The sequence below is a fragment of the Gallus gallus genome, chromosome 8, assembly GCF_016699485.2.
Source record: "Gallus gallus isolate bGalGal1 chromosome 8, bGalGal1.mat.broiler.GRCg7b, whole genome shotgun sequence".
Classification (NCBI taxonomy): domain Eukaryota; kingdom Metazoa; phylum Chordata; class Aves; order Galliformes; family Phasianidae; genus Gallus; species Gallus gallus.
Window position 1 is genome coordinate 5,925,269 of NC_052539.1, and position 27,800 is coordinate 5,953,068.

At 45.6% G+C, this 27,800-nt stretch overlaps 1 protein-coding gene across 3 annotated transcripts in view; it reads left to right on the forward strand.

Moving 5' to 3' along the window:
- The window catches only part of ACBD6 (acyl-CoA binding domain containing 6), a 67,043-nt gene that overhangs the window by 15,559 nt on the left and 23,684 nt on the right, over positions 1-27,800 (forward strand). For 2 of the 3 annotated variants that reach the window (NM_001277547.2, XM_025152811.3), the window contains exons 4-6: positions 4,833-4,915; positions 14,645-14,750; positions 20,019-20,108. In NM_001277547.2, coding sequence (NP_001264476.1) covers positions 4,833-4,915; positions 14,645-14,750; positions 20,019-20,108 — 279 coding nt within the window. Of the gene's footprint in view, positions 1-4,832; positions 4,916-14,644; positions 14,751-20,018; positions 20,109-27,182; positions 27,439-27,800 lie in introns of those variants that run through there. The other variant, XM_015290280.4, reaches the window with a different exon arrangement.

Genomic DNA, 27,800 nt, shown 5'->3' on the forward strand with positions numbered 1-27,800 from the left:
TGCTGCAGCTCCTCCAGGCTCAGGGCAGCACTCGTGCTGATCGAAGCCTCAGTTCTGGGTATTCACTGCTGCAGGAATGTTTGAATTCCATAGGGGCTATTTCTCACCTCCCTCTCTTAAGCCGGGTACTGCTGCCCCTCTGACTCCTGGTGCATTGGCTCAGAAAGAGCAGGCAGCATCACAGACACCTGAACGTAACCTCAAAGAGCTCCTTCTGTGCTCAGCAGTGGCCATAGTGGCCATAGCAGTGGCTCACCAGTGGCCTCATGCTCGAGCCTGGCCATAGCTTGCATTGAAGTCATCTCACTCTTCCATTTCCAAACTCTGTGACGATGATGAACTTGTCTTGAGGAGGACAAATATATTTTTTCATTAATAGCTTTCTTTATCTTAAATACATGCAAATCTCCTTGAAGGTTCACAGTACAGAGGAAGGTGCAGGAGAGATGTGTGCCTTTACAGCAAGGGAATCCATGGGATGAGGGGGTGCAGTGTGATACAGCCGCATGCCTTTGTCATACAGCTGTTGCTGCTATGTGTGCTGTGTGCCTGTGTGTGCAGCACTCACCAAACAGAGGTCTCATTTTGCTCTGAGTAAATCTGTGGTGTCCTGTATTGGGACTGGGATATCCTAATCCTTATGCAGAATCTTACCTTTTCTGCTAGATTACAACTTTGTAATAATAGTAACAATCTTCAGCTGAAACTTTTGCTGTTCTTGCTGCTTTTCGGTGTCTTTGTTGGACTTGTGTGTGGCTTTCCTTCTGTCACATTCAGTTCCTTGCCCTATGTATAGGACAGCTGTGTTCCATGAGGTCAAATGCAGTCGCAGCTCCCCACCAACAAGCAGCTCACTTCCATCTCTGCAGGGAGCTCTGGCACATGGCAGTGGGGCATCAGAAGGGCCGTGGAAGTGGCATCTTAAATCTCTGGCAGCCTGCTTTGTGTACGTTGAGACAAAGCTTGGGCTTGGGTGAAAAGCAGTAGAGCCCTGTCCTATCTTCAGGGATACAGCTGGAAGCTAAACCCAAAACCAGCCACTTGACAGGAGACGACTTCTCTTGGATCATTTTCTTCCTGCTGCAAGAGGAGAAATGGATCATGCTGTAATCATGGGAGACCAAAATAGAAGGTGGACTCAAAACCTCTGCAAAGAAAATGTTTGTCTCCCTAATTGTTTTTCGCTTCCATAATGCTTAGTATGATAAAACTATCTTTCCCCTTTATTTTTCAATCGCAATTAGACTTTAATGTTGTTAAAGCTTGTAAGTGACTTTGAGCTACTGTCGCATTGAGGAGAAGATGGAGCTGAAATTGTCAGTGAGGCATTGGACAGGGTTTTTTAATGTGTCTGTCATTGTATGTTAACCTCGGAACCGGGACACAGTGTCTGTTTGATGGCTGACAACAATTCGAAGGTATACGCCTTGACATCGTGGATAAAGGAAGATGGGGGAGCACAGGAAAAAAATGAATTAATGATGTTAGCAGATATTAGTCCCCGTATTTCCATTCTGTTCAGAAAGAGGTTGTCAGGCTTTGAGACTGGCTGGAGCAGCACTGTCTGTGACAGCCAGTGCAGATGCAATTGTACCTTGACTCGAGCCAGGCTTTTATTGACAAATACAGTGCCGGGAGGTAGGGCTGGGGCTGCTCTGCTGTCCCCTCCAGGAGGAGCATGGCTTTTTTCCTGCAGCTCTGCTTGTCACTTGAGAACGATGATTCCTTGCTGGAGCTCCCCGCCTTGCTCCAAAATGCATCGGGAGTCAGGGGAGTTGGAAATGCCTCTTAATGAGTACGGCTGCTGCATACAGAAGCACGCATTTGCCTGTGATTTATGCTAGCTATGGTCAACCAGATCCACCTACCTAAGTTGGCTGTCAGCAGTAATAGTGACTCTGAGATCAGCTGTATGTGTACATAAGCAGCAAAAAGTCAATGGACAAGAATTAGGAATAAATTAGGAAATTCCAGTGCCTCTTAAGGCATTTCTGCCTTTCTTTACGACCTCTTCCTGGATCTCTTACATGCCACTGCTTGTGCTTTGGCACTTGTGTGCAGTCCTGCAAGATTTGTTGCTGTGCTGCTACAAATTCCTCTACCTGCCCATGGTTCTTTAGCTGGCAGCTTGAGAGTAACCCCTTCACACACGTGGCACGTTGTAATTGTGCCTTTTTTCCCAGCATCTCTTACATGGTCCTGAGTGCAGACAGTACTGCTGGCTTCTATCTCAAATCATGGGAGCAAATTATGGGAGCTTGGGATCGTGTTATTCCTTAACTATCATTAGTTACATGTGTATCTGCAGTGCTTTGGACAGCATGCCAGCAATGAAAGAAATTGAGCTGGCTTAATTGAGAGCTGTATAGTTAATTATTAGTGCCTTTTTAAAGGAGGAGAGAGAATTTGCAGTGTCAGGGTTTCGTTTCACTGTGGTTTGCGAGGTAACTCACTGGTTGTCATCTGTCTGGGTGTGATGTTTGCTTTGACTCTTCAGCCCCAAGAGCCCTTTTTCACTGTAGAGATGTCTAGGTATGTAAGAACTGCACCAGCCCATTACAGATCCCTTCAGCTGGTATGAGCAGCACAGAAACGACCAAACGGTTCCTCTTTGTGCTGCGGTGTGGCTTGGAATGAGCAGCAGCTCCTATCCCACCTCTTGCCTGGTTTCTTTGCTCCATCACCCTTGGATTTCGCCCTGGCAGGCCGGGCAGTACTGATGTTGGCAGCAGGCAGCTGAGCTCAGGGTATGGGTAGGTTGGCAAGGCTGGCTGGAAGGAAACCAGTCTGTGCCTGCATCAGGGCTGAGCTCCCGTCGCTCCTGGGAAGGAGTGCTGTTCCAAGCCTGGGCACATTCCCCTTGGGAAGCCCAGCCACAGTGATGGATGTAGGAGCACGGTGCTGCTTTTAATGGCTTTGCAGAGCACAGGCACACGCTGAATTCTGAGAGGCTAGCTGAGACTTCTGCTGTACATTTTTCATAAATTCATTCTATGGACTGTGATGGAATAAGCTTGGTTCAACATTCATAGGTTGGATATTGGGTTCCCTATTTCTGTATGAAGGAGAGGAGGTAAAAGCTGCTTGGACAAAGCAACCTGTATATGGATTAAGAACCAGAGAAGTTGTCGTCTGAGCATTTTTGGGAAAGCCTCTACCATTAAGTTTCCCAGTGGCCTTAGGTGTATTCAATCAACATGATTAATCTTTGGTGGAAATGCATCGGGTTGTGCAAAGAAGGTGAACTTAATCCAAGAAACCTGTTTTACAATTTTTGCCTCTGGAAAGATGAAATTTATTTTCTCAAGTGTTGTATCTGGCTTTGGAAAAAGCAACCACCCAAACCTGTGGTGGGAAGAGAGGAGAGAACACGGATTAAAAACGTTCTTGTCGTTTCTACAACTGGTTGGGTGTCCATTGGCCCCCATCATCAAAGAAGATAGGCTAAGTGTGAGTATAGCTTCATGTCACAGGAATAGCTCTTCATTTCACAGGAATAGCTCTTCATTTCATAGGAATAGCTCTTCATTTCATCGGAGTAGCTCTCGCATGCAGTAGCAGCTGATCTGAAATTAATTCTCTTTATAAGTGGTGTGGAAATAATTGATGGACAGTAAGGTTCTCTGCTAAATAATTTTTTAAGAGGGGCACTGCACTGTGAAGACTCTAAAGCCCTTTCCCTTCAGGAAAGAACAACTTTGTGTCACCTTTTGCTCTAAATTAGAGAAAGCCAACTTGCCACAGAATGGCTTTCATAGCCAATTTCCTTTCCATCTTTTCTTTTAAAGCAGTGCCATCCGCAAGCCCAAATGTTATGGCTTTGGGCTAGTACAGGAGGGCTGAAGGGTGGATCTGGTTCAAGCTGGACATAATGTAAATGTACTATAGGGGAAAAAAATGTTTAAAACAAAAGCAGCTTAGGGAGCCAGGAAGAAAGGCAACTTAAAGCATTTACTTTAAAAAACCAACATCTTTCTGTGTAGAATTGTGATGAGGCAGCACCATTTTTGGTGTAGTCAGCAATGTATTGCATCTACTGAGAGAGGGCTAGAGTTGGGCCAGCTTTCCCTTGCTTCTCTGATTTTATTCCTCTTGGGTATGATGATCTCTTGTCACAGAAAGCAGAACTGCCCATTGCCAAGAGCAAGTTGCAATTAATGGGCTATTTTGTAAGGCAGTATTGCTGTGAATTGCAAACCAGTTTCGAGTGCTCCACTGGAGAATGGGGTACTGGATTCCCTAGAGCAAGCAGGGCTCCTCTTGGCCAGCATGAGAGGGTCAGGCTTTCAGGCACAGGCTCTTACTGTGTCGTGCAAATCTGGCATGGAGTTAAAGTCAATTGCAGAGCCCGAAGTGCAGGATGCTTTTTGAGAAGGTAGGCCTGTGACTGCGTATCGATCAATCATCTCTCTAATTGTTCATTTCTATTATGGTGGGAATCATTCAGAATCCTAGAGTTCCTGGGAGTAAATCATTTGGAAATGCTGCCCATTATAAAATTTAATTTTAAATCTATATTAAATAGATTTCCAAAGGCAAGCTTTGCAATCTAGTAACATAACATTATGCCGCCTCACAGAGGCTTGGCTTTGGGTCCTTGGGGGCCATGGCAATTGCTTTGGGTCCCTGTGAGCGGGATGGCCAGGCCACCAAGCACACCTCTGGGATGAGCCCGTGGCTGTGAGCATGGTAGCATCCGTCTGCCTCCTCCTCCAGATGGGTAGGGTCACAGATGGGGCTTCTGGAGGGCTGAGCTCATCCATGGGGCTGGGAAAGGTCTGGGAGGTGGACTGGGAGCCAGGATGTTGGACCAACCTTTCTTTTTCTTTCAGACAACAGAGAAGAGGGGGAAAGAAAGCAAAACTGCATTTGGAGGCCCGGTTGTCAGCTCGTTGTATCAAGAAGAAACAATCAGGTGATTATCTGTGCAGGACTTCAGTTGAAAACAGTATTTTTCTCATGTCATCTTGTTAAGCTTTTTTTTCTAATATTGCACAAGTGTGGTGGCAACTACAACAGGATAATAAATGACAGGAAAGAACTTTTCAGGTCCATAATCATTTAAATCAATAACTCTCTGTATCACTGCCAGGTACTAACCTTTCCCTGGTGCGAGATGTGGGGGGAAGGGCAAGGCTTCCCATTTTTCAGTTATATGGCTAAAAAAAGGTAATATTGGCTTTTTTAATAGAAAGCTATTCAGACACCACCTTTCTCAAATAGTTATTTCTTTACCAATATGTTCATTAAGGTCTGTTCAGTGAAGGTTTTAATATTGGACAGTGTTTGCCTTCAGGGAGAGTTTGCACCTTATATCAAATTAATTTTTTCTAGGTTCTGCAGCTAGCATAGCAGAAATGCATTTACTGAGCTCGAATGGCTGCTATTTAAAAACTGTCAAAGTGCAAGTACTCAGTGACATTAGCTACTGAATAAGGACAAGTGGGTTTTTTTACTTGTTTTTTTTATTGTTCCACGCTACTAATCACAGGAGTAGTGTTCACTCCAGTATGTAAAGGATTACCTGGAGAATCTTTGGGAATGCAGCATAATTTTTAGTTAAAATGAGCAGGCTAAATGAGAGGGCTAAATGTTTGAGCAGCGTTTGCTGTCGTGTTGCACTCACCCATTTATGTGTTTGTGATCCCATTTGTTTTACTGTATGTCTTGCATCGTTTTAGTCTCAGGAAATTAAAAGATAAACACTGATTTCTGTACACACCCTCTCAAGCTTGCTGTGAATTTTCCCAGTGTTCAAACACTTAACACAGCATTTCTTTGACTGGTTGTCACAAATGCATGAAAAGTAAAACGTGAGCAGGTAGCTCCAGCCCCTCTGCAAGGGGATCAGGTAGGAATTGGAGCAGGCAAACACAGCAGCAGCTCTGTGCTTGGCTGCAGTGTGGGCACGTCCCTCAGCATTGCAGCCCACTCCTGAGCAAGATGGAGCTGTTGGCCAGAAGCAGCCAGGCTTGGAGAGCCATCACATCTTAACGTGCACCTGGACCTTGACCAGACAGGCAGGTGTGACCTTGCTTTAACGTACTGCTTGAGGAATAGCCCCTGTGCTAGCCGCAAGCTCCTTTTTCTTCCCTGCTCTGTCAGCGTAGGTCTCAGCCAACATCCTTAATGTCATAACTTGACCTTGTGGTTTAAATCCTGTTTGAGCTGCTCGATCAGGAGTTGAGCATATTAGTGCTGCCTTGCATTGAGTGCTGAATGAGATGTTTATTCCTACAGTCCTTTCAGAGTCTTTGCTATCCCAGGTATTGCCTGGGCACCTTCTGAACATGAAATACAGCACAGTATCCAACGGACTTTGCCCCAACTGGTCTAAATCTTCTCTTCATATTTTTGTTTCTGTTTCCATGAGAACATTGCTCGTGGAGGACTTGAAGATGACCACAGCTCCAAATAATTATTCTAAACTTACCGTGCAGAACATACTGTGTGTTTTATGTGTGGCAGCGCCCAGATAGTCGTGCACTGGTATAGCATAGCTGTAATCCTTACAAAACTTGGTTGTGGATGGATGTACTCACTGAACACAGCTGGTACTGTGAGATTCTGCTGAAAGTGAGTTAAATAAAATCTCTTGACTTTGTTTGCAGGAGCTTCCACATGGTCCATTAGCGCTATTTGGCTAGTAGGCATCAGTGTCTTCAACTCTGAGTTAGGAAGTGAGCAAACATCAGCCTTGTCTCATCCACAGGCACAGCCTCACCTTTCTTGGTGCAGTTGCCCATGTACTATGGCTTCTGTCTACTGTTTATTCTCTTACTAGAGTAGGGGATATATGTGAGCAAGTATAATTGCAACCTAGCATAGTTCTAAATAGCAAAATTGCACTGGTACAAAGTTTGCAAGTAGCTGAGCCTGAGGATGGCTGTAGACATTTAATTTGGTATCCAGGTTCAAATAGAGCATGGAAGTGGTTTGAGTTGATAGTACTCAAATGAGAAGGAGACTTTAATTGGGTTGTGAGTGCTTACTTACAAGAACATAAGATTCATTAATACTTGATTGCGTTTGTAAGCGGTATGCTGTCTTAAAAACAAGCAAACAAAAAAATCCCTCTGAAATGTTTCTGTGGATAAGAAGGAAAATTAAAATGTTCATTTTCTGTATGTTGGTCCTAGGGATTCCCTCATCTATAGATAAGAATCCAAGCTTTTGTCTTCTGAAGTGCTAGCTGATGGCTCCTGAGTTGGAAATTGTGTATGGCACAATGCAGTAAAAGGATTTTCAAGTATTGCACCAAAACCTGGGAACTTGTTTGTAGTTTGAGATTTCATGGGCTTCTACATGTAAGTAATGTGGTGTTCAAGAAGTAGTAACAAAGGTTTTCTGATGGAGGGTTATAGCATGTTTTAGAAAGCTGGGGGGCGAGAGGAGCAGAATAAGAAAATGTAACACCTTGAGCCAGCAAATATTTGCATGTTGGTAGTTACCAGCCAGTGTGATGCTGCAGGTTCTGTGTGTGGGTGCTGCTTCATAGCCTGAGGTCTGAGGAAAGAAACTTTGCAGACCATCTCATGGACTTGGTTCTCAGTGCCTTACGATGCTTTGCAGCAAGCTCTCCAAAACTGAAATACTAATCAATCCACTTTGGTCTCTGTTTCCCTGTGCTGTTGGTGGGATAAGCATTTTCCAAGTATAGAGCCGTAGTAAGGAAGCCCAGCAAAAATCTTGTTTTGTGTACTAAAAACTAAAACTCGAGTCCTCCTCAGCCCTGGGATCTGACAGACTGCTGGAAGCAATGAATTTCATAGCAAGCAGCACCGTGCCAAGCGCAGACTCCCATATGCCCTTTAGGATTCAGCTGATGCAAAGGCAGAGAAAGGCTGTCCAATTTATCTGGAGCCCAGCATCTTCACAGCCTCACCGGGCACCAGCAGATAGGCAGGAATGCAAGTGCAGAGTTTTGAAGGCTCACCTAAGCAGATTCTCTTAATTTATGCTTACCAGAAGCATCTGAACAGTTGAACAAATGACTACATAGCAGCATCTGGCAGTAGGTTAATAGGGAGATGAGAGATCTTGTTTTAAGAGTAGTGTAAACCATGAGTTTACTGTCAGCAGTCAATTACTAAAGCAGCACTGCTACTGCTTTCAAAGTGAGTTTCTAAAATATACATAAATAATGCTTACATTCCTTTTGTGGAACGAAGTTCTTGGCTTTTAGGGTGCAAATCTGTAAATGCTGGGCAAGGGGGAATTGCCATACCATAGCCTGAAGTCAGGTGGATTTGGGGTTGGGAGAGCTGGGATGGTGCCAGGGCTGAATTTGCCTTATCACTAATTATCTCGAATGTTTCCACTTTGAGAACAAGATAGGAAAATGGTCAGTCTGGCTCATGTAACTACATTGCAAGGATTCCAAATAAATTCAAGAGCATCCATAGAAACAGGTTATACTGATCTAATTAAATCAATTTAGAGAGAGATTCAGCTAAATCAGTGCAATTTGCGTGTTCATAGATCAATCCTCAAATCAGGAGAAGGTCTCTTGAGCTAATGAGGCATAGCAGTTATTTACTTTGGGGTGCTGGGCACTGGTCATCAATTAGGAGTCATTAATAAAGCCTGGCAATAAAGAGCTGAAGTACCCCCAGTGACTAATGGGGAACAGTTGCAAAATGTATTAGCATAGTGCTCTGCCTTTGTGTTTCTCTGTAAATCACTTATCTCACTTTGGGCATTAGATAAAAATAATGCGTGCTGGTGGTGGAATTCGGAGATTCCCCTTGAAGGAGGGTTTGGAAATGATCTGTGGCTTCAGGCTGCTCAGCAGTGGTGGGCATAGTGTTGGGTTTTTTTCCTGCTGCATAAAGCTTCGTATCTGGTCTTAATGCCAGAATGAAAGCAGCAGTGGCTGAGCTCTTCCATGAACAAATAACTATAATTACAGTTTCACAAAGCTGGGAAATAAACAGTGGGATGAGGGTGACTGATTGTCACTGATATAAATCTAAGATGCAGACTGAGGGAGAAGCCCAGGAGTGCTGCACAACTGGAAATTCAACTTCAGAGTTCTTTTAAAACATTTTTTTAAGGAGGAAAACAAAAAAAGACAAAAAGGCAGTTTACAAACGTTTCCAGCAAACTTGGCAGGTAGCAAATGCTGCTGCCAGACGTCCGCTTCCATTTCCGAGCACAGCAGAGGAGCTGCCTGCGTGTGGACCATGTGCGCTGGGATGGAATTGAATGGGCTTTAAGGTCCCATTGAGCTATGTGATACGCTCTGACATCCCAAGGGGTGAAACAAGCTCTTTTCTGACAAACCACCACGCTCTCCTGCAGCACCCCGGAGCAGAGCAAGCCCCATGGGCTCGCTGCTGGTTCAGAAGCGGGGGCCACTGGGCAGTTGGGTGGCAGCCAGCACCCCCAGCACCCCTCTCCCCGTCCCCCTGCCGTTTGGAAGCCAGCCCGCTGCCGTGTAATCTATCAGAATTGTATTAATCCCGCTAACGCAGCCGCCATCTGGCCCCGCTGCCGGCCGGCTCGCGCGAGCCCCCGTGATGGATGGGCTCTGGAATTGATTAGTTGTTCTGCGAGACAAATGAACTGTTTTGGCAGAAAATACCAGAGGTCGCTGCGTGTGGTCAGGCACAAAGGCTGCTGAATTTTAACGAGCTGCTTCCCGCATCCGTGGTGAAGGTGCTGCTTCGCTTCACAGCCTTTTGGGGAGAGCCCGGCGCGTGGCCCTGGTTTGGTTCCTTCCTTCCAGCCTGCCTCTAGGAACGCCAGCGACGGAAACAAGAGCAAGGCCGGCGTTAGGTAGAAATGGATGCTCTGTCCATGGTGCTTCCACAACAACTGCCAGGTTTGCCCTGGGTTTATGGCTTCCCCAGGGGGGTGACCTTAGGACTGTGCTGGGCAGAGGGCCGGCCTCACTCAGGCCTCCTTCCCTGGCAGCTCCCAATGGGGCTTTTCACGGCTGTCTCCCCCCCCTCCCCGTCGTGACGCTGCTAATCTGCCAAAGTGCCGTGCGTGGCGCGGCGTGTGGCACCGGCTGACACATGTCTCACTGCGTCCCCACAGCCCCCCAAGGACCGCACACAAGTGTACAGGCAAGTGGGCAACACTCCCCCCGGGACAGCCTGCCGGTTCCAAATAAACTTGAGTTATGGATTTATTCAGCTTGTAAAACCTCAGCTGGCATAAATAATTGAGAAAGCAAAGGTTTGTCTGCGGTGCATACCTCAGGGACCCACTCCTGCCTCCCCGCTCCCACCACCCTTTCTTATGAAAATGATCCCAGTTGCACTGCTAGATAATAACAACACCAAGCAATTAAAAGCTATGGGTGGCTGGAGAGAGGAGAAAAGGTTCAGTTAATGAGCTTTTCCTCTTCCTGCGCCCAAGAGAGCCTCAGAAGTGACGAGGCGATTAAAGCGAAGAGATAATTATAGATTATGTGAAAATGGGTCCCGTGGGGGCCAAGGGCCTTGACACAAACACTGAGTGTTGCGAGTGCCTCTCGGCTCCCCGCACGCTGCCGCTCCGCTCCGGTGGGCTCCCATCGCCTGGCCATGCCACCTGTGTGCAGCACCAGGGCCAGGCAGCCCTTCTGAGCATCTTTTGGGACACGGATGTGGGAAGGGGCAGAGGAAGCCCAACACAGCACTGAGTGGACTCCTCAAGGCCTTGGATCAGAGGTAATCTGTGAGGGTGGAAGGGAGCAGGGCCAGCCCGGGGGGTGGTACCAGTTGGGAATTGGGATTGGGTGGATTTACTGTGTCCCAGGTAGGGAGGAAGCGAAGCCTGATTAAGCGACAGTAGACCTTCCCTATGAGCTATTTAAAACCCATTGGCTTGACCCCTCTGTTTTTCAAATGGCTTATGGAGAAGGCTTTGGAAGCCTCCCAGGCTTGGGAAGAGGAGAGGGCTTCGTGTAAGCGCTCCTGCACAATCTTCAAGGGTGGAAGGAACTGCCCATGGAAGGAATTTACCTTCAGATGATAGGTGCGGTTCAGGTTGATTTGATAGATGACCTTTAAAGGTCCCTTCCAACTCTAAGGATTCTATGATTTTGTATGGGCATTAGCATCTCCTAGTAGAATGGGAACAGCAGAAAGCAGTTTGAGAGGTAGAATGTGTTGGGGAGAGAGGAGAAGAGAAGCCCTTCCAGCCATCTGCAAGAAATAGAGGGGAACCTGTTCCTTGCAGGTATGAGGTGGTCATGGATTTGAGGACTCCTCCATGAGAAGAGACAAGGCTTGTATGTTGTGTAGTCTGACACAGAAACAAACTCATCTCAATCTTTCTTTTAGCTACCACTGTAAGTAACCATGCACTTTCCCAGCAGTTTGAGTTTCCCAGTCTTTCCCATCTCAAGGTGTCCTAAAGGCTGTATTGTTCATAAATGGACACTTTTTAAAAATCACTAGGAATGCTAGAATCTATTCCCCTGTACTATGGGGAAAACGATGTTGTGATGTGACCCGCTGTTGTATTTCTGATGTGCTTCTGTCTGGGCTTTTAGGTATTTTGTCTTCTAGGCCTTGCTGCTGACTTTTATCAGCTTTATAGGTAGAGTGCACGCGCCTACTGGTCTACAAACCATGCATCCTCTTTGCTTCCTTGTAACTGCAGTAGTGGACAGGTTGTTTCGCATGTACACATAAACACATGTGAAACAAGGGAAAAATCCTCATGTGCTTTTGCGCTATGTTTCTTATTTCTCCTTTTTCTCTAAAAGAAGAAAAAAAGAGCCCAGTTTATACTATTTTTGTGAGGTTTTTTTCCTCCAGTTACCTTCCTGGTTTTGGCACTTGGCAAGAACAAATTGTTTTGAATGTCTGAAGCACAGACATCGTTTTGTTTGCAGTAAAATATCTTCATTAGGACTGTATGGACTTCCTTCAAATGTGTTTGTAAAAAAGCTCACTCCTCTTTGTTGCTTTCTGTAAAATAGAGGGAGAGAATATATGCTAACAATTCTATTTTCGATTCAAAAACAGAAGCCAGGAGGCAGCAGGTTTAAGCCCTGACAAATAAATGCCTTGTAGAAAGGTGAAGTTTCCCAAAACCTTCCCTTCATACAGGGAGATTACTATCCTGGAGTAATTCCATTGCGGAGATAGAAAAGTGGTTTTTTGGAAGGGGAATACATAGACTATTCACAGAGGCGGTTAGTCCAGAAAAGCTAAATCACATCCAGATAGCTGTGCCCATTTTTCTCCCTTACAGACAATACTGGTATGCTCAGAAGACTACAGGCTTGCTTGGAAGCTGTGGTGGAATGGTGGCCCACCGCTGCTCCATCAGCGTTAGGAACATGCCCTCCCACTGTGCTCTTGCAGACGTGTTCCCGTGAAGCACAGGCAGCAAGCAGTTGCTTCACTGCTGCTGTTTGCCTTCCTGCTGGTGCCTTCAGCTGTGCCACGTGAGGTCCAGCATGACTTTCAGTAGCCAGGAGCGTGTGTGAGAGGTTAGACTGGCAAGGCAGGGCTGAAGGGATGTCTCTGCTTGTCAAATCAGCCCTTGTTAGCAGGGGCAGGCATGCCTCATAACCTCCATCATGAAGCTGTCAAACTCCATCTTGAGCAGCATAAGCTTTTGCCTTTTCTAATCCCACCATGAGATCCTTTTTTTCCTCCAGAATTCAAAGTAATTGCATTTAAAGCATGCAGTGATTTGTTCCCCAGGAGCCTGCATAGCATACAGACAAGGCCTCCAACGAAGGAGTCCTTGAGAGAGCAGTTAAGGAATTGGAAGGCTTCTGTAACATCCCTGGGCCTGCACATGAAGTGTGTGATCTCACATGGCCCACAGCTCTCTCCTGGAAAGGCTCAGCTCAAACGTGCCTGCTTGTGTGCAGGAAGTAGGGGAGATCATAGAATGGCCTGAGTTGAAAAGGACCACAGTGATCATGTAGTTTCAACCCCCTGCTATGTACAGGGTCACCAATCACCAGACCAGGCTGCCCAGAGCCACATCCAGCCTGGCCTTGAATGCCTCCAGGGATGCACAGGAGAACAGCCCAGAGCAGAATGGCCTCTCCAGTGGGTCTGACCCACTGCAGCAGGCTCCTGCTTTTGTAAGGAGCTTCCTTGGAGGTTGCCAGGTCTGAATTCTGCTCAGTTCTGAGTTCTACTGAGTTCTGCTCAACATCCAGGTTGTCGTAAGCCCACAGGTGGCTGCAAACTGGGGATATCACAGGAGAGGCTAACTTTGTATTACTAATGTTCGGAAGATGCCAAATCCCCTGACAATACCGATGACTTCATTGGAGCTGTAGTTTTCATTTAGAAACTAGGAAGGGGAGGGGAAACATAGGCTTTTTGATTACTTCTAGCAAAACAGTGACCTGTTTTCCTTACTCCTCAGTAGGAACACAGCTGTATCAGTGTACCTGTACCTAAAGGCATTGTAATGCCTCAGGCTTTAGTTGTTTATAGCTATGTATCATCCCACAAGCAAACCCTGTTGCTTTCCTTTTTACAGTGATGGTGGTACAACAAAGCTTGACCACGGCCTTGGCTCAGAGCAGCATACTAGGATATGCAAGGGACCAACACGTGCTCCCTTAGCCCTGCTTGCTAGCAGAAAAGTCAGGATGTGGCACACGTTTGAGTTGCACCATGTAACAATCAGAAAGCTCAGTATGATGGAATAGTGATACAGGAGGTCCAGTGACAAAGGGATTAAAGCAATGGAAAAGTGCTTACCTGTTGAAGACCTAGGCTTGCAAGGGAAACACCACAAGAAAGGAATCTCCAGAAAGTGATCCTTCCCCAGTGGCAGTCAGCCCTTAAATGAGGTCTAAGAGAGGTGCAGCCAGGCTCCACCCCTTGCTGTCATGCAGCTGAATTGCCTTCACCTGTGCTCCCAGGGCTGACCCGGTCCTCTCCCCAGGTGCTCAATCAGTGGCTCAGGCCATGACTCAATAGTTACCATATGCAGCAATAGCTGCTTCTGGAGCTAAAAGCTAAAAGCTAAAAAGTATTCTGGCTTCAGACATGCTGAAACTTATGTTATTACCAGTGAAGCAAACAATTTCTAATGAAGTTAAGACCTTTGTACAGATTCTTAAAACACGAAAGAGCTTCATATCAGTTGCTGGATCTCCAGCACTTCTTGGCTGGGTACAGCTATAGAAATCCTTAAACCACCAAATTTCAGAAGCTGAGGATCTAACCAAGGGGTGTTTGCTTTGCACTTGTCCTGTTTCTTCTGCTCTTTTCTCCAAACCTCTGTTAGTGAACACTGTCAGAGGTCTATGGCATTGAAAAGCCCTTTGGTCTGATTCAAAGGGGTGGCAGTTACAAGTTTGTCGGTGTAGCACAGAGAAGCAGAGCTTTAGTCCTTTATCCTCTGGCAGACTGCAGTGATACATACCAGGACTGAGCAGGTTTCGTGTTGGGTAACTTTATAAGCTTCTTGTGACAGTTCACAGGAGTAAGACTTCTGCCCTGATGCAGTGTTGTTAAAAAGAACCTTTGTTTTCTAGGAAGCAGGAATTTCTGACTCTTACATAGGGAAAAAACATATCATTCTGCATGCGTCATACCGGGAGCCTGTTCCACTCCAGCGATGCTATTGAAACATCTGTAGCAAAGTTAGAGGATAAGATGTGCACGTGGCCTTTGTGCAGGGCAGTAATGTGTTATTTCTTTTGCTTTTGTTTCCCAAATAGAGAAGAGGACAAGAACATTTTTGATTACTGCAGAGAAAACAACATTGACTACGTAACCAAAGCCATTCAATCGAAAAAAGTGGACGTGAATGTCGCAGATGAGGAGGTATGGATAAAAAGATACAGAAAACCAGTCTTTTAATTGCTTAATTTATTAACTCAGTATTAAACCTTTCCAGAATCCCCCAGTTAGACTTGTTATAAGTTACTGCAAGAGTTGGACAAACAGTTGATCATGGAGGTGAGTGTAATCCGTTTGAAAAGAGCAGCTTTCCACTGGATTTCTAGCAGCGTGGATGCGTTGTGGTTTTGTAGCATGTCAGAAACTTCCTGTCATTCTCAGCAAGAAGAGCTGCAACTTGCAGAATGATCTGCTGAATACCCCCCTTTCTAGGGGCATCGTACTCTCTTTTCCAGAATCGAAACACCATTGCCCCACAGGGAGATAATACGGATATTGCCAGAAACATCAAGGAAAAAACAAATACGTAAAATGCGAATGGCCTGGTGATTTTCTTGGTAAAAGAAAACACCTCAAGTGGACAGTTCCTCGTTCGGGAAGTGTAGCACTACCAGCTTTATTGCTCTGTTTTCAGTGCTTGCATACTGCCACCTAGCCCTGCTCTTGGTCAATAGTACATACAGCTACTTTAGCCCGCTGCTTTCCAGCACATTGTGTTCTGGTGAACAGATGAAGTGCTTACACATTCATAGACTGAGACGCCACAAATTCAGTTGGGTTCTCCTGTAGCTCTAAGCAGATTTCTGCCCTCTGAGCCATGACAGCCCCGGCTGGGGCTCTGAATGCTGATGGCAGGGCCTTTTATTATTAATCAGGAATTTGTGTGAATTAATTTTCAGATGAGAGGGAAGGTGTTCACGACAGAGTTGGAATTTCGCATTGTAAATTCAATGAACTGAAACTGTCATATGCCACGCAGTCACTGCAACAGGGCTGTTACTGAGCTCCATTTGCCCTTCTGTCAGCCACAGGTTGCAGAAGTGAGTGCCCAGGGCGGTCATTCCCAATATGGCCAGAATCCTTTCATTAATAAAATCCCATTTTTGAGATCACATGCTTGTAATCAGTGCATAATAGCATCATGTGATCTTTGCTTCATTTCCATTGATGAGATGTTTTCATACTTCAGAAGCTGGTTCCTTCTTTTGAGTCCAAGCAATGAAAGTGCATGTTTTCAGCCAAAGGAATTACTTAAAAAGTAAATGTGAACGATGGCTGAAATCTTTTTGTTCTCTCCATGGAAACATTTGGAGCCAGATCTGAAAAGTGTAGAGTGAGAAATATACCCATGAGTCCAAAGTGTGAGAGGGCCTGTTTCAGAACCAGCAGGCACTTGCAGAGCATGGAGCTGCTGCAGCAAACATCCGACACCCCTGGCTACCCGTGGAAAGTCAATGGAAAGTTGCCCGCTGGTGCAGAATTTACCCCATAGGTATATATTTGCTTACCCCAGCAAGTGCTTAGAGAGGTAGAAGCCTCTTTTGGCAGGAGCTGGCTTCATTAGACTTGATTTTAATTTGTTAGATAAATAAATTAGAGAAATGAGGAGAGAAATCTGAAAGAAATATTTGTTTGATGCTGTTTTGAGGGGCTGAAACCGTCGCCAGAGCTGTTTAGTATCCAAATGCATTCTTCAAAGTCTGGAGAGCAGCTCATTTTCCAGTATCGTGCAAGTTGATTGAAGTTTTAGAACCCGTTTTAGGAAGGAGATAACCCAGAGCGAGCCTTTGGTAGAGTGAAGTGTATGCAAGCATCATCTTGTCATTTTTATTAACTGTTTTAGTGTTACAGTGGAAATACATCCTGCCATATCCAGGAGATGTCTTTCCCAGCCCTCTGAACGTAACTCACTCTGTCGATCTTTTGATTTAAACGCATATAAATATAAAATGGCAGCACGGATCCGTACAAAGAGTTAACTTGTTATGGAACAAAATCTGCTGAAGCACCGAGCAGCCTCGTGCTCAGCTGTAAAGGCTCTCAGCACAGCCGCTCCCGCAACAGGAATGACCTGCCTGCAGTTGTAAGGTGCTTTGGTTTTATCTCCGAGCGATGTGTTCGTAGTGTATCTAGTTAGCAAAGGGAGAAAATGAGAATAAAAGTGTAAAACGGGGGCAAGCCGACTTAGAAGCAAAAGCATTTCAGAAGGAGCAGTAGAAATCTGTAGGCTTTAGGCAGAGGTGCCCTTGGCAACTTCTGAAGCATGAGCTGTCTCCTCCCCTAGATTAAAGAAAGAAATGAAAATCTTCGTGTACAGCAGTCGAGCCAGCATACCTGCTAACAGTACGGATATAATAAACTTCAATTTAGAATTAAGCAAAGAATCTAATGACAGTAATCATGTACAAGCTTCCATTTACTGTATCTAAATTGCCCAGAGTTCAACAGAATAGCTTGCATTCACTTAGGAGTAATAGTGCAGACTAAAACAACCAGTTTCTCTTGCGTGTGTCAGCAGGACTAATGGAATAAGGGATGGAGTGTGGCTGGGGAGTCACCGCAGGGCATCCGGCACGCTCCGGCAGCGTGGATTGTGTGCTGCCTTTGTGAGAGCAGTATTTCTTCAGCTGTTAACTAACCAGAAGTTGTTCAGAGGCATAGCTGGGTTGCTTCCATCATCTGTGCCAATGGCTGGGGAGGCTGTAGGTGGAGATTTTGTTGTAACTGTTGGAGATGCCCCAATAAACAAACGTGGAATCACAGAACGACCTGGGTTGAAAAGGACCACAGTGATCATGCAGTTCCAACCCCCTGCTATGTGCAGGGTTGTCAACCACCAGACCAGGCTGCCCAGAGCCACATCCAGCCTGGCCTTGAATGCCGCCAGGGATGGGGCATGCCAATAAAACGCTTGGTAGAGGTTAGATTGTCTATCGTTGGTGTGCAGCCTTTACAGCTGCAAACACTGTACCTAGAAGTAGAGCTTGATACTGTGGCATTTCCATTGAGGTTGGCTTTGTTCTCCTCTTTCTCTGCACTGGCTAATTGATGTGAAATTCATTCCCATCCGTTTGTCTGCTGAGGTTCGGTCTAGCTGAGACAAATCCCTGTCCTGTGCTTTGTTTGTGAACACACTGTGACTTGGAGCCGAGCAAATTGATATGCTGTTGGCTTGAGAAACTGCTGCAGAAGCCGGCCAAGCTGGCAGCGGTTACCCAAGCAAAGCACGGAAGATTTAAGAGGCAGGGTTAGTGCACTGGGGCTATTTTTATGCTGTTTTTATTAAATACTTCAGAGGCAGGGGAAATGCATCTTCTCAAGTAACTTCTGCAACAACTGTTGTGTGTTTGAATTGCACGGAGCGAGTTCCCTGCTGTCTGATTGCACTGGGCAAGGCTACTGCTGCAGTGCTTTCCCATGCAAAATTATTCGCCTTGGTCTGAGTCTTTCACTGCCTAATGAAATAGTCATCCAGGAAGTGCTTTGGGACAGCTCAATCTGTGGCTCTTAATGCTTCTGCTGTGTTATTTAAAGATGCAGACACATGTTGATCTAAAGTAACAGCTGTGCAGGCTGTTTTCAACCTGTATAGGTGATAGCCAAGCTGTGCAGAGAGTTGTAGATTGTGTGTTCAGTTGGTTTATCACTGAGTTGTTGTTATTTTTTTAAGGAAGACCTGGGAAACAGGTAGACTTTGTAGCTGTCTAGCTGTCTTAAATACATACAACTAGGACTCCAGAAGATCTTAGTTTGCCTGCAAACAACCGTGAGCTGGATGTGGCTCTGGGCAGCCTGGTCTGGTGGCTGGCGAACGCTGCACATAGCAGGGGGTTGAAACTGAATGATCATTGTGGTCCTTTTCAACCCAGGCCATTCTGTGATTCTATGATTCTACAATTCTATGATTGTTTTAAACTTAAGTTGCTTAGCGGTGCTTTTCGTTATATGGTAAGTACATTGAGATTCTTCTTCTTACTTCCACATCAGATGGAGTGCTCTTGCAGAGAAGGTCCCTGCCACCCTGTGCTTAGGGGATAAGATGCTGCAAGGATGCAGCCATTTCTTGGGTGGAACGTGTCAGCTTTTTAATAGTGCACGATTACAATGCAGAACCATTTAAGGCACTAATTGGAAAATATTGTATCCATTTAGAATTGCAGAGAAAATATATAGGTAAGCAGAGTGTAATTACCCAAAATGGAATTGGCCCAAGACTTGAAATCCATACTCCTGCAAATAGCGCGAGGAGATTTTTAATGACTGGAGATGATCAGGCTTCAGTTTCTTGTCTTGTCCAAAAGGCAGTCTTCACAGCAGAAGCAGCCATCCAGCACTGCAGGAAGGGACTGGTTGCACCGTGCTGCAGTGTCACCACGCTCACACAACGGGCAGCACAGTTCTTCCTTAACCGTTGGGTTTCCTTCCTTGGACTCAACCAAGTTCAGCATCAGTAAAATAAGGTTCTGCTTGACTGGAGATGAGTGCAAACCAAAACACTGCAGCCACTGATCTGTGACATGTTGCTTGTGGAAAGGATAGGAATGCCTTCATTTTGCACTGCAATCACACAAAAATTGGAATTGTGTAATTAGGATATTGTTTCTATACTGCATGTGTAGAGAAACAGCGATAATCAGTTGAAGTTTTGTTGCTGTTGTGCATATTGCAGATAAAGTGCTTCTTTCCTCAGAAATAGAAACCAGGCACGAGGAAGCTGGCATTACTTGCCCAACTGAAATCCTCATTCTTAAGTAATTACCAGGCCAGAGTTGAGCTAGGGATGCTAAAGATGAATTAAAGATCTTCCCATGTTTACAGACTCGTGTGTAAATGGCACTCTTTCCCTCTCTTAGACGTTGATTGTGGTGCTGAGTGCAAGAACATAAATCATTAAATGGCCCACCGATGTCATTGGTGCTTCCACAGAAAGTCATTGTCAGAGAATACATTCTAATTCAAGGTTAATTAGTGTAACATTAAAATTATGTGTTACAAAAATTAATTACTCGCTGGGTCAAAAAGTGTGTTAAAAAGCTTAATGCTTTTTGTCTGCATATCCTCCTTCCAAATAACGGCTGCCTGTGCTGCCCTGCTGAAGGATGCCCAACAGGAGAAGGGTGAGCTTCTGCTGCAGGTATCTTCAGCCCCACCTGCAGGTCTGGCACCGTGGTTGGGAAATTGGCTCACGGTCCCCATTAGTGGATAAATGAGTTGCTCACCTCGTTCACCACTGCTGCATCAAGAGATTTATAGGCAGGCGTGGGCTGCTCTAAGTCCAGATCTGAAGCGCTAGGATGCTATGTACTGATATTAGTGTGTTTCTGCTATTAGTACTCAGTAATTCATAGCATAACTACAATTCTCCAAGCTGTTTTTTGACCAGCTTTGTTACTTTTCTCTTGCATGTTGCAGGGCAGGGCTCTGCTCCACTGGGCATGCGACAGAGGACACAAGGAGCTCGTTTCAGTACTGTTGCAACACGCTGCCGATGTTAACAGCCAGGTAAGAAAGGAATGAAAATGGAACTTGTGTGCTGTTTGTTCTGTGGCCTCCTGACCAAGTGTTTCACTCAGCTGAATTCCTCCAGAACTCCAGAGCAAGTTCTTTCACAACATTACACAGGTGAAATGCCCAAAAGTGTCTGAGCTGAAGGGGCAGCAGTGTGACACACCAGGCTGGGAGCTGCCCTGGTTCAGCAGCAGCTCAACAAGTGGTTCCTTCTGGCCAGCAAGCTGGAAGCTCCCCGCACTCACATCTCAATGCTCCTAGTTTTGTCAGCTGGCTGTAATGAAGGGCTGACCTGTGTAATTGTGATTGTGTTCGGAAATAATCGTTCAACATATTTCTGTCAGATGGTGATTGACTGCTCTTTACCAGCGTGGCTTTTATAGGCTTTGTTCTCCTGCCCAGTCTGGACAGAGATGCACTCCTTTTGACAACTTTGCTAGCTCTTAGCAGCAAGATGGCTTCATCAGCCTTGCAGAAGGTGCTGTGGGAATGTGTACAAAGTGGACCTTCCCCACCCTGGTGGCATGGCATGCCCCATTGTCAGCCCAGAGCCAGCCTTCCAGCCAGCTTGCAAGCAATGTGTCAGATGCATCTGAGGAGAGCTTCCCTTTGAAAAGAGATGGAGGTGGGGCCCACCAGCTGCCCGTCCCCTTTACCCTGACAGCATGGGAGGTGGTTCCGTTTGGAACGCCGTACTGCGACAGCATGCAGAGAATTCACTTTTTGGGTATCTATCTCATTTCTCTGGAGGTAAAGTCTGACTCCTAGAAGAGAAGGCTGAAGGGAGAATCGTCGTATTTTTCTCCAAACTTCAATTTTCTGTTAAATTCTTTCCGTTCTTTTTTCTTGATGTATTGCACATTTTCTAACCAGTTTATTTTTGGCCAGTAACAAAAGGTTAATAATGGCCATAAAAAGAAAATCAATCTTTGACTTTTTTTTTTTTCCACCAAGGCAATAAAGGAGAATTTTTATACAGGTCCTGCTTTGCACGTAGGTGTGTTCCCAGGGAAGGCAGGAGCGTTTTTATTCTCAGCCATATATAAGTTGCAATAACGTTTTGAGACTTCATGACCTAATGTTTATTTCTTCTTTATTTTGACCTTTGCCCTCTGAGAATTCGCACCCAGAGAAGGAGCAGAAAGAGTTTTTGCAGAGTAACCTAAAGAAAAAAGGGAGAGGGAAAAACTGTGGCTTCCTAAGCGGCCATAAACACTGCAGTGTCTGCTATTACACATTACCAAATGCACTGTCAGTTAATGTGTGGGCTATAAAGAACCATGGGTTAGGTGTAAGGGGATCTCTGGTGACTTCAAGCAGCGGTGCCATTATTCCAGCCTGCACATGTGCCTTGCTCACTCTTTACTGCCTTATTTTAGTTCACCCGTAGTGATGCTTGTCTTGTGGAAGCACTTGCAGCCTCTGGATCTGGATCTGTTAATCTTTGTTGTTAAACAGACAGCTTGGAGCAGGAGGAGAGCTTGCCTGGCTCCACTCATTCTCATAGCACAATCCCAACAGCTCTGATTCTGGGAATAACCACACTCTCCTGGACTGCAGTGATGGAGTGTCGGTGCTTTTTGTTTTAAACGGTGGTACTGCAGCTTCAGAAGGGTGGTTCATTAATGTCACCGAAAAGCTGCAGCCATTGAGTTCTCTGATTGTTCATAATTAGCTCTAATAGCACATTTGACAAGCGGTAACCGATTGCCATGGGCAAAGGGATACAGAAAGGCAACAGGCTTCTCTCATTGAAAAGGGGCGTTTATGCAACTGAATTACCTAAATCTTCAGAGCCAGAGGCCATTTCCAAGTGGGTGGTGGTACGGTGTTTTGGAGCCCTGCTGGAAATACCCAGAGCCGGGGATCAGGCTGAAAACAGCCTCCTGCTGCTGCAGCTCTCCTTGCTTAAAATGTAGGCTTTTAATTGCGTGGTGAAGGGAAGGTGAGCATATTCATAACGCAGCAGCTACGAAGCATCTCAGGCAGCATGATTGTAATATCAATTTCTAGCTTTAAAATATATGAAGACATGAATAAGTTTTCCTTGCAGAAGGTCAAGCGACAAAGGAAAACCTTTTTCCCCCGTCAAAGTGTCAGTTGTGATAGTTTTTCCTGCAGTGTTTGCCCTGGCCTTGGAAAGGAGATTTCGGAACGGGGCCATTGGATGCTGGATGTGCAGAATTGCACCCCAGCTTCGTGCTGCCCTACAGCTGTGCATCCTCTGTGTATCCTGTGGTGTTTTAAGAAGGATGAAAGGCATCGTAGTCCACCGAGGGAAAGAATGGCAAGTAGTATCTTGTAACACCAAGGCAGTAAACTCGAGACTTGTCCCGGATTTGCTGTCCCTGCAGATCATCGTGCAGTTCAAGTAATCAGCTTATCAACATTATGGAAGTTACTTACATATGGAAAGTAGTACTGTAATTTGGCTACTGTGGTCACAATCCAAGTTCTAACTGACCCGTTTGCTTTGTTTGCTGACCTTTCAGTTCTTCAGTAAAGGCACAGGTCACTGTACGAAGACTTCACACCTGTTGTCAGTAAGTTTTCCAGTCACCCCTGGGCCCTCAGGGCCTTGGGAAGGAAACTTGAGAACTGCAGCTGGAAATCAGCAGGTTGGGAAGTTTGTTGCCAGTAGGTGTGAATTTTGTTTTACCCATTTGTACACACCTGTAATTTCATTGAAAATCATTAAGAGTCCTGTGCTGTCTGCAATGAGGGCCTGTTGCTCTCTGGTACCTATGTGGATGTTGCATTTGTGTCTTGAACTAATTTACACCAGGCAGCACAGCTGCCTGACATCTATTTTGTTTCCTTTAAGAGTAGCACGAGGAGTGTGGCTGCTTCCCCAGCCTGTCTTCCCTGCTACAAACCCCTGCAGACAGCAGCTCTCCATCTGCATGCTGACATGCTTTTGGGTCATGGGGCTTCTGGAGCACGGGATGGGGAGTAGCTCTCCCCTCATAATACCTTCACATCCTCATTGGAAAAAAAAAAAATCTTTTCAAATGGAGACAATACAAACATAATAAATGGCAGGGAGGGTTCATCTCCCTCATGACTCAATCCTTCTCAAACAACATTATTATTGACTGGCCTATTGGTTGCCAAAAAGGAAAATCAATTGTACTAGAGGTAGTTGCCGGGCCACAGATCATGGTACTAACCCAGCAGAGACAGGTTGATTTTTATCAACTGTCCAAAGACTAATTTCCACCATTAGCTTAAAATGAAGTAGGAATTACGGATGTGTTGAAGATTGCTAAGATTGGTGGCCAGTTGGTTTTGTTTCTATGGCCTTTGTGTCTTCCTGCCTGACTCTTGAACAATTGCACATATAGGGTAAAAAGAAGCCAGAAAAAGTCTGCGTGTTGCTGTTTGATTTCTTTTTAACTGCATTTATTCAGATTTCACAGCAAAAAGGGAATTGCATCAGCAATCAGCCTCATGTTGGAGGTGCAGCACAGACAAAGCAGTAGCCAGCCAGCACGCATCCATCCCTTCCCTGCCTGTTCCTCTGTATCTGAGAGGTGTTGAGGAGACCAGCGTGGGCATCCTGGTGGTTCTTTATCAGGAGACACAGGTCCCAGGTTGCACTTTCATAGCTTTCCACTCCCTATGGAAAGTGTGCATGCCCATGCAGCCCACTGGCTTTGCTGCAAGCCCGTCCGTGCAAACGCACTCGTAGCTGAGATGCCAGCCTTCAAAATACTCCACTGGTAGGACCGTTCTCTGAACCTCATCAAAAACATCTGAGCCATGAGCTCTTTTGTTTAATGTCCCAGTATAAATTTTCCCCTAAATATGCTGAAAGCTTGGCTAATAAAGGCACAAGGACCCTCTCCTGGATCTGCGGATTGCTGCAGAGGTTTGGCATAGTTACGCTCTCAGCAAGCAAACGTTGCAGGTTCTGCTGACCTGACCATTGCTGCAGTGGGAAGGCGCAGTGGCAAATGGATGAAGAAACTAAACAAAGATGAAAGGCAAAGCAATGAGTAATGAGTGCAGAATTATTACCCACAATAGTTGCCTTCTTTCCTTACAGCCCCCAGTCCCTGTCTCAGTATTTCTGTAGTCAGCTTTGCCAAGGAGGTCTCAGAAGACTGCAGGCTTATACCCCTTCAGTCTTGACACTGTTGCCAGTGGGTGTGAAATCCATTAGCCAAAAGAAAGGAAAGATCTGCTTAGTGACAGAGGGTAGCTTTCTACATTAAAGCATTGACATGGTGCCAGTCACACAGTTATTAGAAGTGGCACAGCTCCATGTCTCTCCTGCAGGTCTCTCCGTGGAATGTAGATTGGCAGCAGGTTGAATGTTAAATGGTCACCACTCAGCAGATGCTGATTTTACCTACTGGGAGAAAAGTCCCTTTCAGCAGAAGCATTTGCAAAATATTTGCAGCTCTAAATATATGCTGAGGGATGCAGAGACCTATCCCTGGGTTGCTCTTCAGCTTCTGAAGATACCTCAGGTCTCAGCAGCACAAGCTATGTGTTATAGGGACAAGAAAGTTTCCTTCTGCTTGTGCACACCGATTTTTTGTTGCGTTGTCTCTTTGCATCTTCCAGCTTGACATGTACAGCCTTTGTTTCTTCTGCTCCCTGTAGACATATGAATCATTGCTTCACTGCTGGTGCAGCAAAGCAGTTGGCACCTCTGCTCAGGCAGCGCGTGCAGCGTTGCCTGCAAAGCAGGCTGAGACAACTGAGTGCTTCTGTGTGGTTCCAGTGGTCATTTCAGGACCCACGCAGCCCTTTCAGCCTCACCGTGCAAAACCAGCATGTGAAAAAGTGAAATCCAAGAGCCAGTCCTGAAGAACGGGCAGTAGCCCCCACTGTTATATCCTCAGAAATCTAAAGCTGCTCCTGGAGTAGTCCGAATGCAGGGATTAAATCCAAGGAGCAGGGACAGCAGCAGGTTTCTGTGAGTCCCTGGAAGGTTGTATGGCACGTGGGCATCACCTTGTTCCTGCATAGGGGCAGGTGCTCAGCAGGGCCAGCAGTGGTGTGTGATGGCTGCAATCTCTGGCAGCGCTCACTCTGGCAGCAGCTGGCCATTAGCTGGGCATGCATGGCACTGTGTTGGCTGGCATGCTGTGTTGCAGAGCTGAAAGAGATGTCTTATTCCTTACTGTGTGTCTGTCTTTGCAGATGCAGGAATCAGCCTTACCTTGAATGCCTCCCTGGGAGGACGTGGGATGGTCCCAAGCCCCTTTGTCCCAGGGTCGTCTTTGACATAAGCACATGTTAAAGTCCCTGTAATTTGTGAAGGCATTGTTGGAAATGCTTTAGCCCCTCATTAAGGTGTTTGGTTAGCTGCACAAACAGGATACCAGTGGCAGCCAAGCTGGTTTTTCAGGTGAACGCATCATGTTGGAATGGTCTGTAGCCTTGCCTCATTTCCTAAATCCCAGGCATTGGGCTGTGCTGGAAGAACAGCCTTCACCAAGCAACCAGCTACTCTTTGCTCAGGAGAGGTGGCTCCTGAAGCATTTGCATTCAGCTTTCCCTGTTTTGAAGGAGCTAAATTCCACCAGTGACCTTCTTCCTAAGGACTTCTCAGTATGAGAAAGTCTGATTTTGCTTCCCAAATGGAATTTCATACTCATATGTTGTCAGTTGTCTTTTCCTGTTTGATTAATAAAATACATGCTGAGCTCATCAGTGGGGCACCTTGAATTTGCAGGCTTTGATGCAAAGTACTTTTGCTAGTTTTTCCAGCTAAGATGGACTTTATTCCAGCACTTTGAATGCTGCAGCAGTAATTCTCTCTCGTCTTTCATAAAGGATTTTAAGTTAGATTTTGAGTAATTCACACCTGATGCTTAGCTCCATGGGTTGTAGGTGACAAAAAAGAACTCAAAGTGGCAAAGCTCATTTAGGAGATTCTTATCTCTTAATTCCTATATTTCAATTCTGCAACTATTGTTGCAACAGTTGTCAGCGCAGGACTCTTCCTAGCACAGTAGCACGACTCCAGCAGCAGGAATAATGAATGCTAAGAGGACAGAACAGGGTAAGCATAAGGGATTTTTTTAATATATTTACCTGAAATCCGTGTCTCGGAGGCTCCTGAACTGCTCCTATTTTCTTTGTGCTCCTGGATTTTTCTTTGCTAAGTTTCTCTCCCACTTACTTGGGTCCCAACCTTCCACACCAGGTGTAGTTCTGTGGTTTAGCTGTGCATTTACTTCCTCTTGCCACAACTATTTCACGTGATAGCCCATCATTCCGGTGTCATGAGAAACAGTAATTGTTTCCCCACTTGCTTTTTCTGTCGTGCTGTTGACTTCATCAGCCTCCTTGAGCACTCTTGATCATGTTTTTCAGACAGAGAGGTTTAATTGTAAGTTACGCATTTAGCTGTACCCCTCTTGGAAGCTGTCCAGTAACTTTGCACCTCTGTAATGCTATATTGGGATGGAAAGTACCATGATAATATCAGGGTGGCAAAGTCATTGGCTGCACCAAATGAGAACAAGCCCAAGTGCAGCAGCCACAGATGTAGACATGAAGAAAAAGAGCTGCTTACCTTCAGAAGGCCTCAGCTAATCAGGCATCTCCAGAAAGAGATGTCCTCATCCTCCACTGACAACCCTTAAATGAGGGCTGGGAAGGGGTGGATCCTGGCTCCAGCCCTTCTGGTCACTCAGCTACATTGCATACACCTGAGCTCCCCTGGATTGGCCCTGCCTTCCCACCAGGTGCTCAATCACTGCTTCGGGCTGTGACTTAGTGCTTCTGCTACAGCCTCCTTGAATCATTTGTAGTTCTTCCATAGAATCATTAAGGTTGGAATAGGCCAGTAAGGTCATCTAGTCCAACCGTCCACTCATCCGTGTTCTCTTTCAGATGTAGCTCTTCTCTGTGACATGGCTGTAAGTGCAATATGAAATTTCACAAAGCAATGTGATGGTGCTTTCTTACTCCTCCTCCTTCTTTTAGTGCCTTCTTTTTGTTTATTAACTACCTGAACGCAGAGCTGGTGGTACCATAGACAGCTCGCACAAATCCCTTGGAATGACCACCAGCAATTGGGTGAATTTTTCTTTTATTCCTCTTCAGCCTTTACCCCCTGTAATCAGCTCAGCTTGTCTGGAATTGATCACCCTGTCCTAAGGAAGGTTTCTCACCAAATGAAGGCCTGAACGCAGGTGAAACTGGAAGGTGCTTTGAAGCTTTCAGCTGCGTTTGTTCTCGGGTCAGGACCTGGCTATCTGCAAGCTGAGTTCCAACACTTGAGAAATTGGTAAACTTCCATCTTCTAAATCTGTTTCTCCTGTTCCAGCCAATTAAACATTAAAATGAGCGTGACAAATAAGTGTTCATTTCTGGGTCAATAACTCCGTAGTATGTCTGTGACATGACTGGCTGAGACAATCCATTTCAGTACAGTCCTGGGCAACCCGACATCTTCGAGTATGTAATTGCTTTTATACAGAAAGAGAAGTAATAAGGATAATGTAGCTATCAGGCCTCGACTCACCAGTTCAGAAACTTCCCCTTGCCAATCAAATTTCTTTGATATTCAACCCGTTTTAGTCTCGTTCCAAAGGCATTCTTGTGCTGTCAGAAAATACCCTAATTGATAGATGCATTTTCTCCAGTGTTAGATGTTACCTTCTTGAGGATGCTCAGCTTTGTCCACCAGCCAATTAACCATCTGTAGGAAGAGCTCCCAGT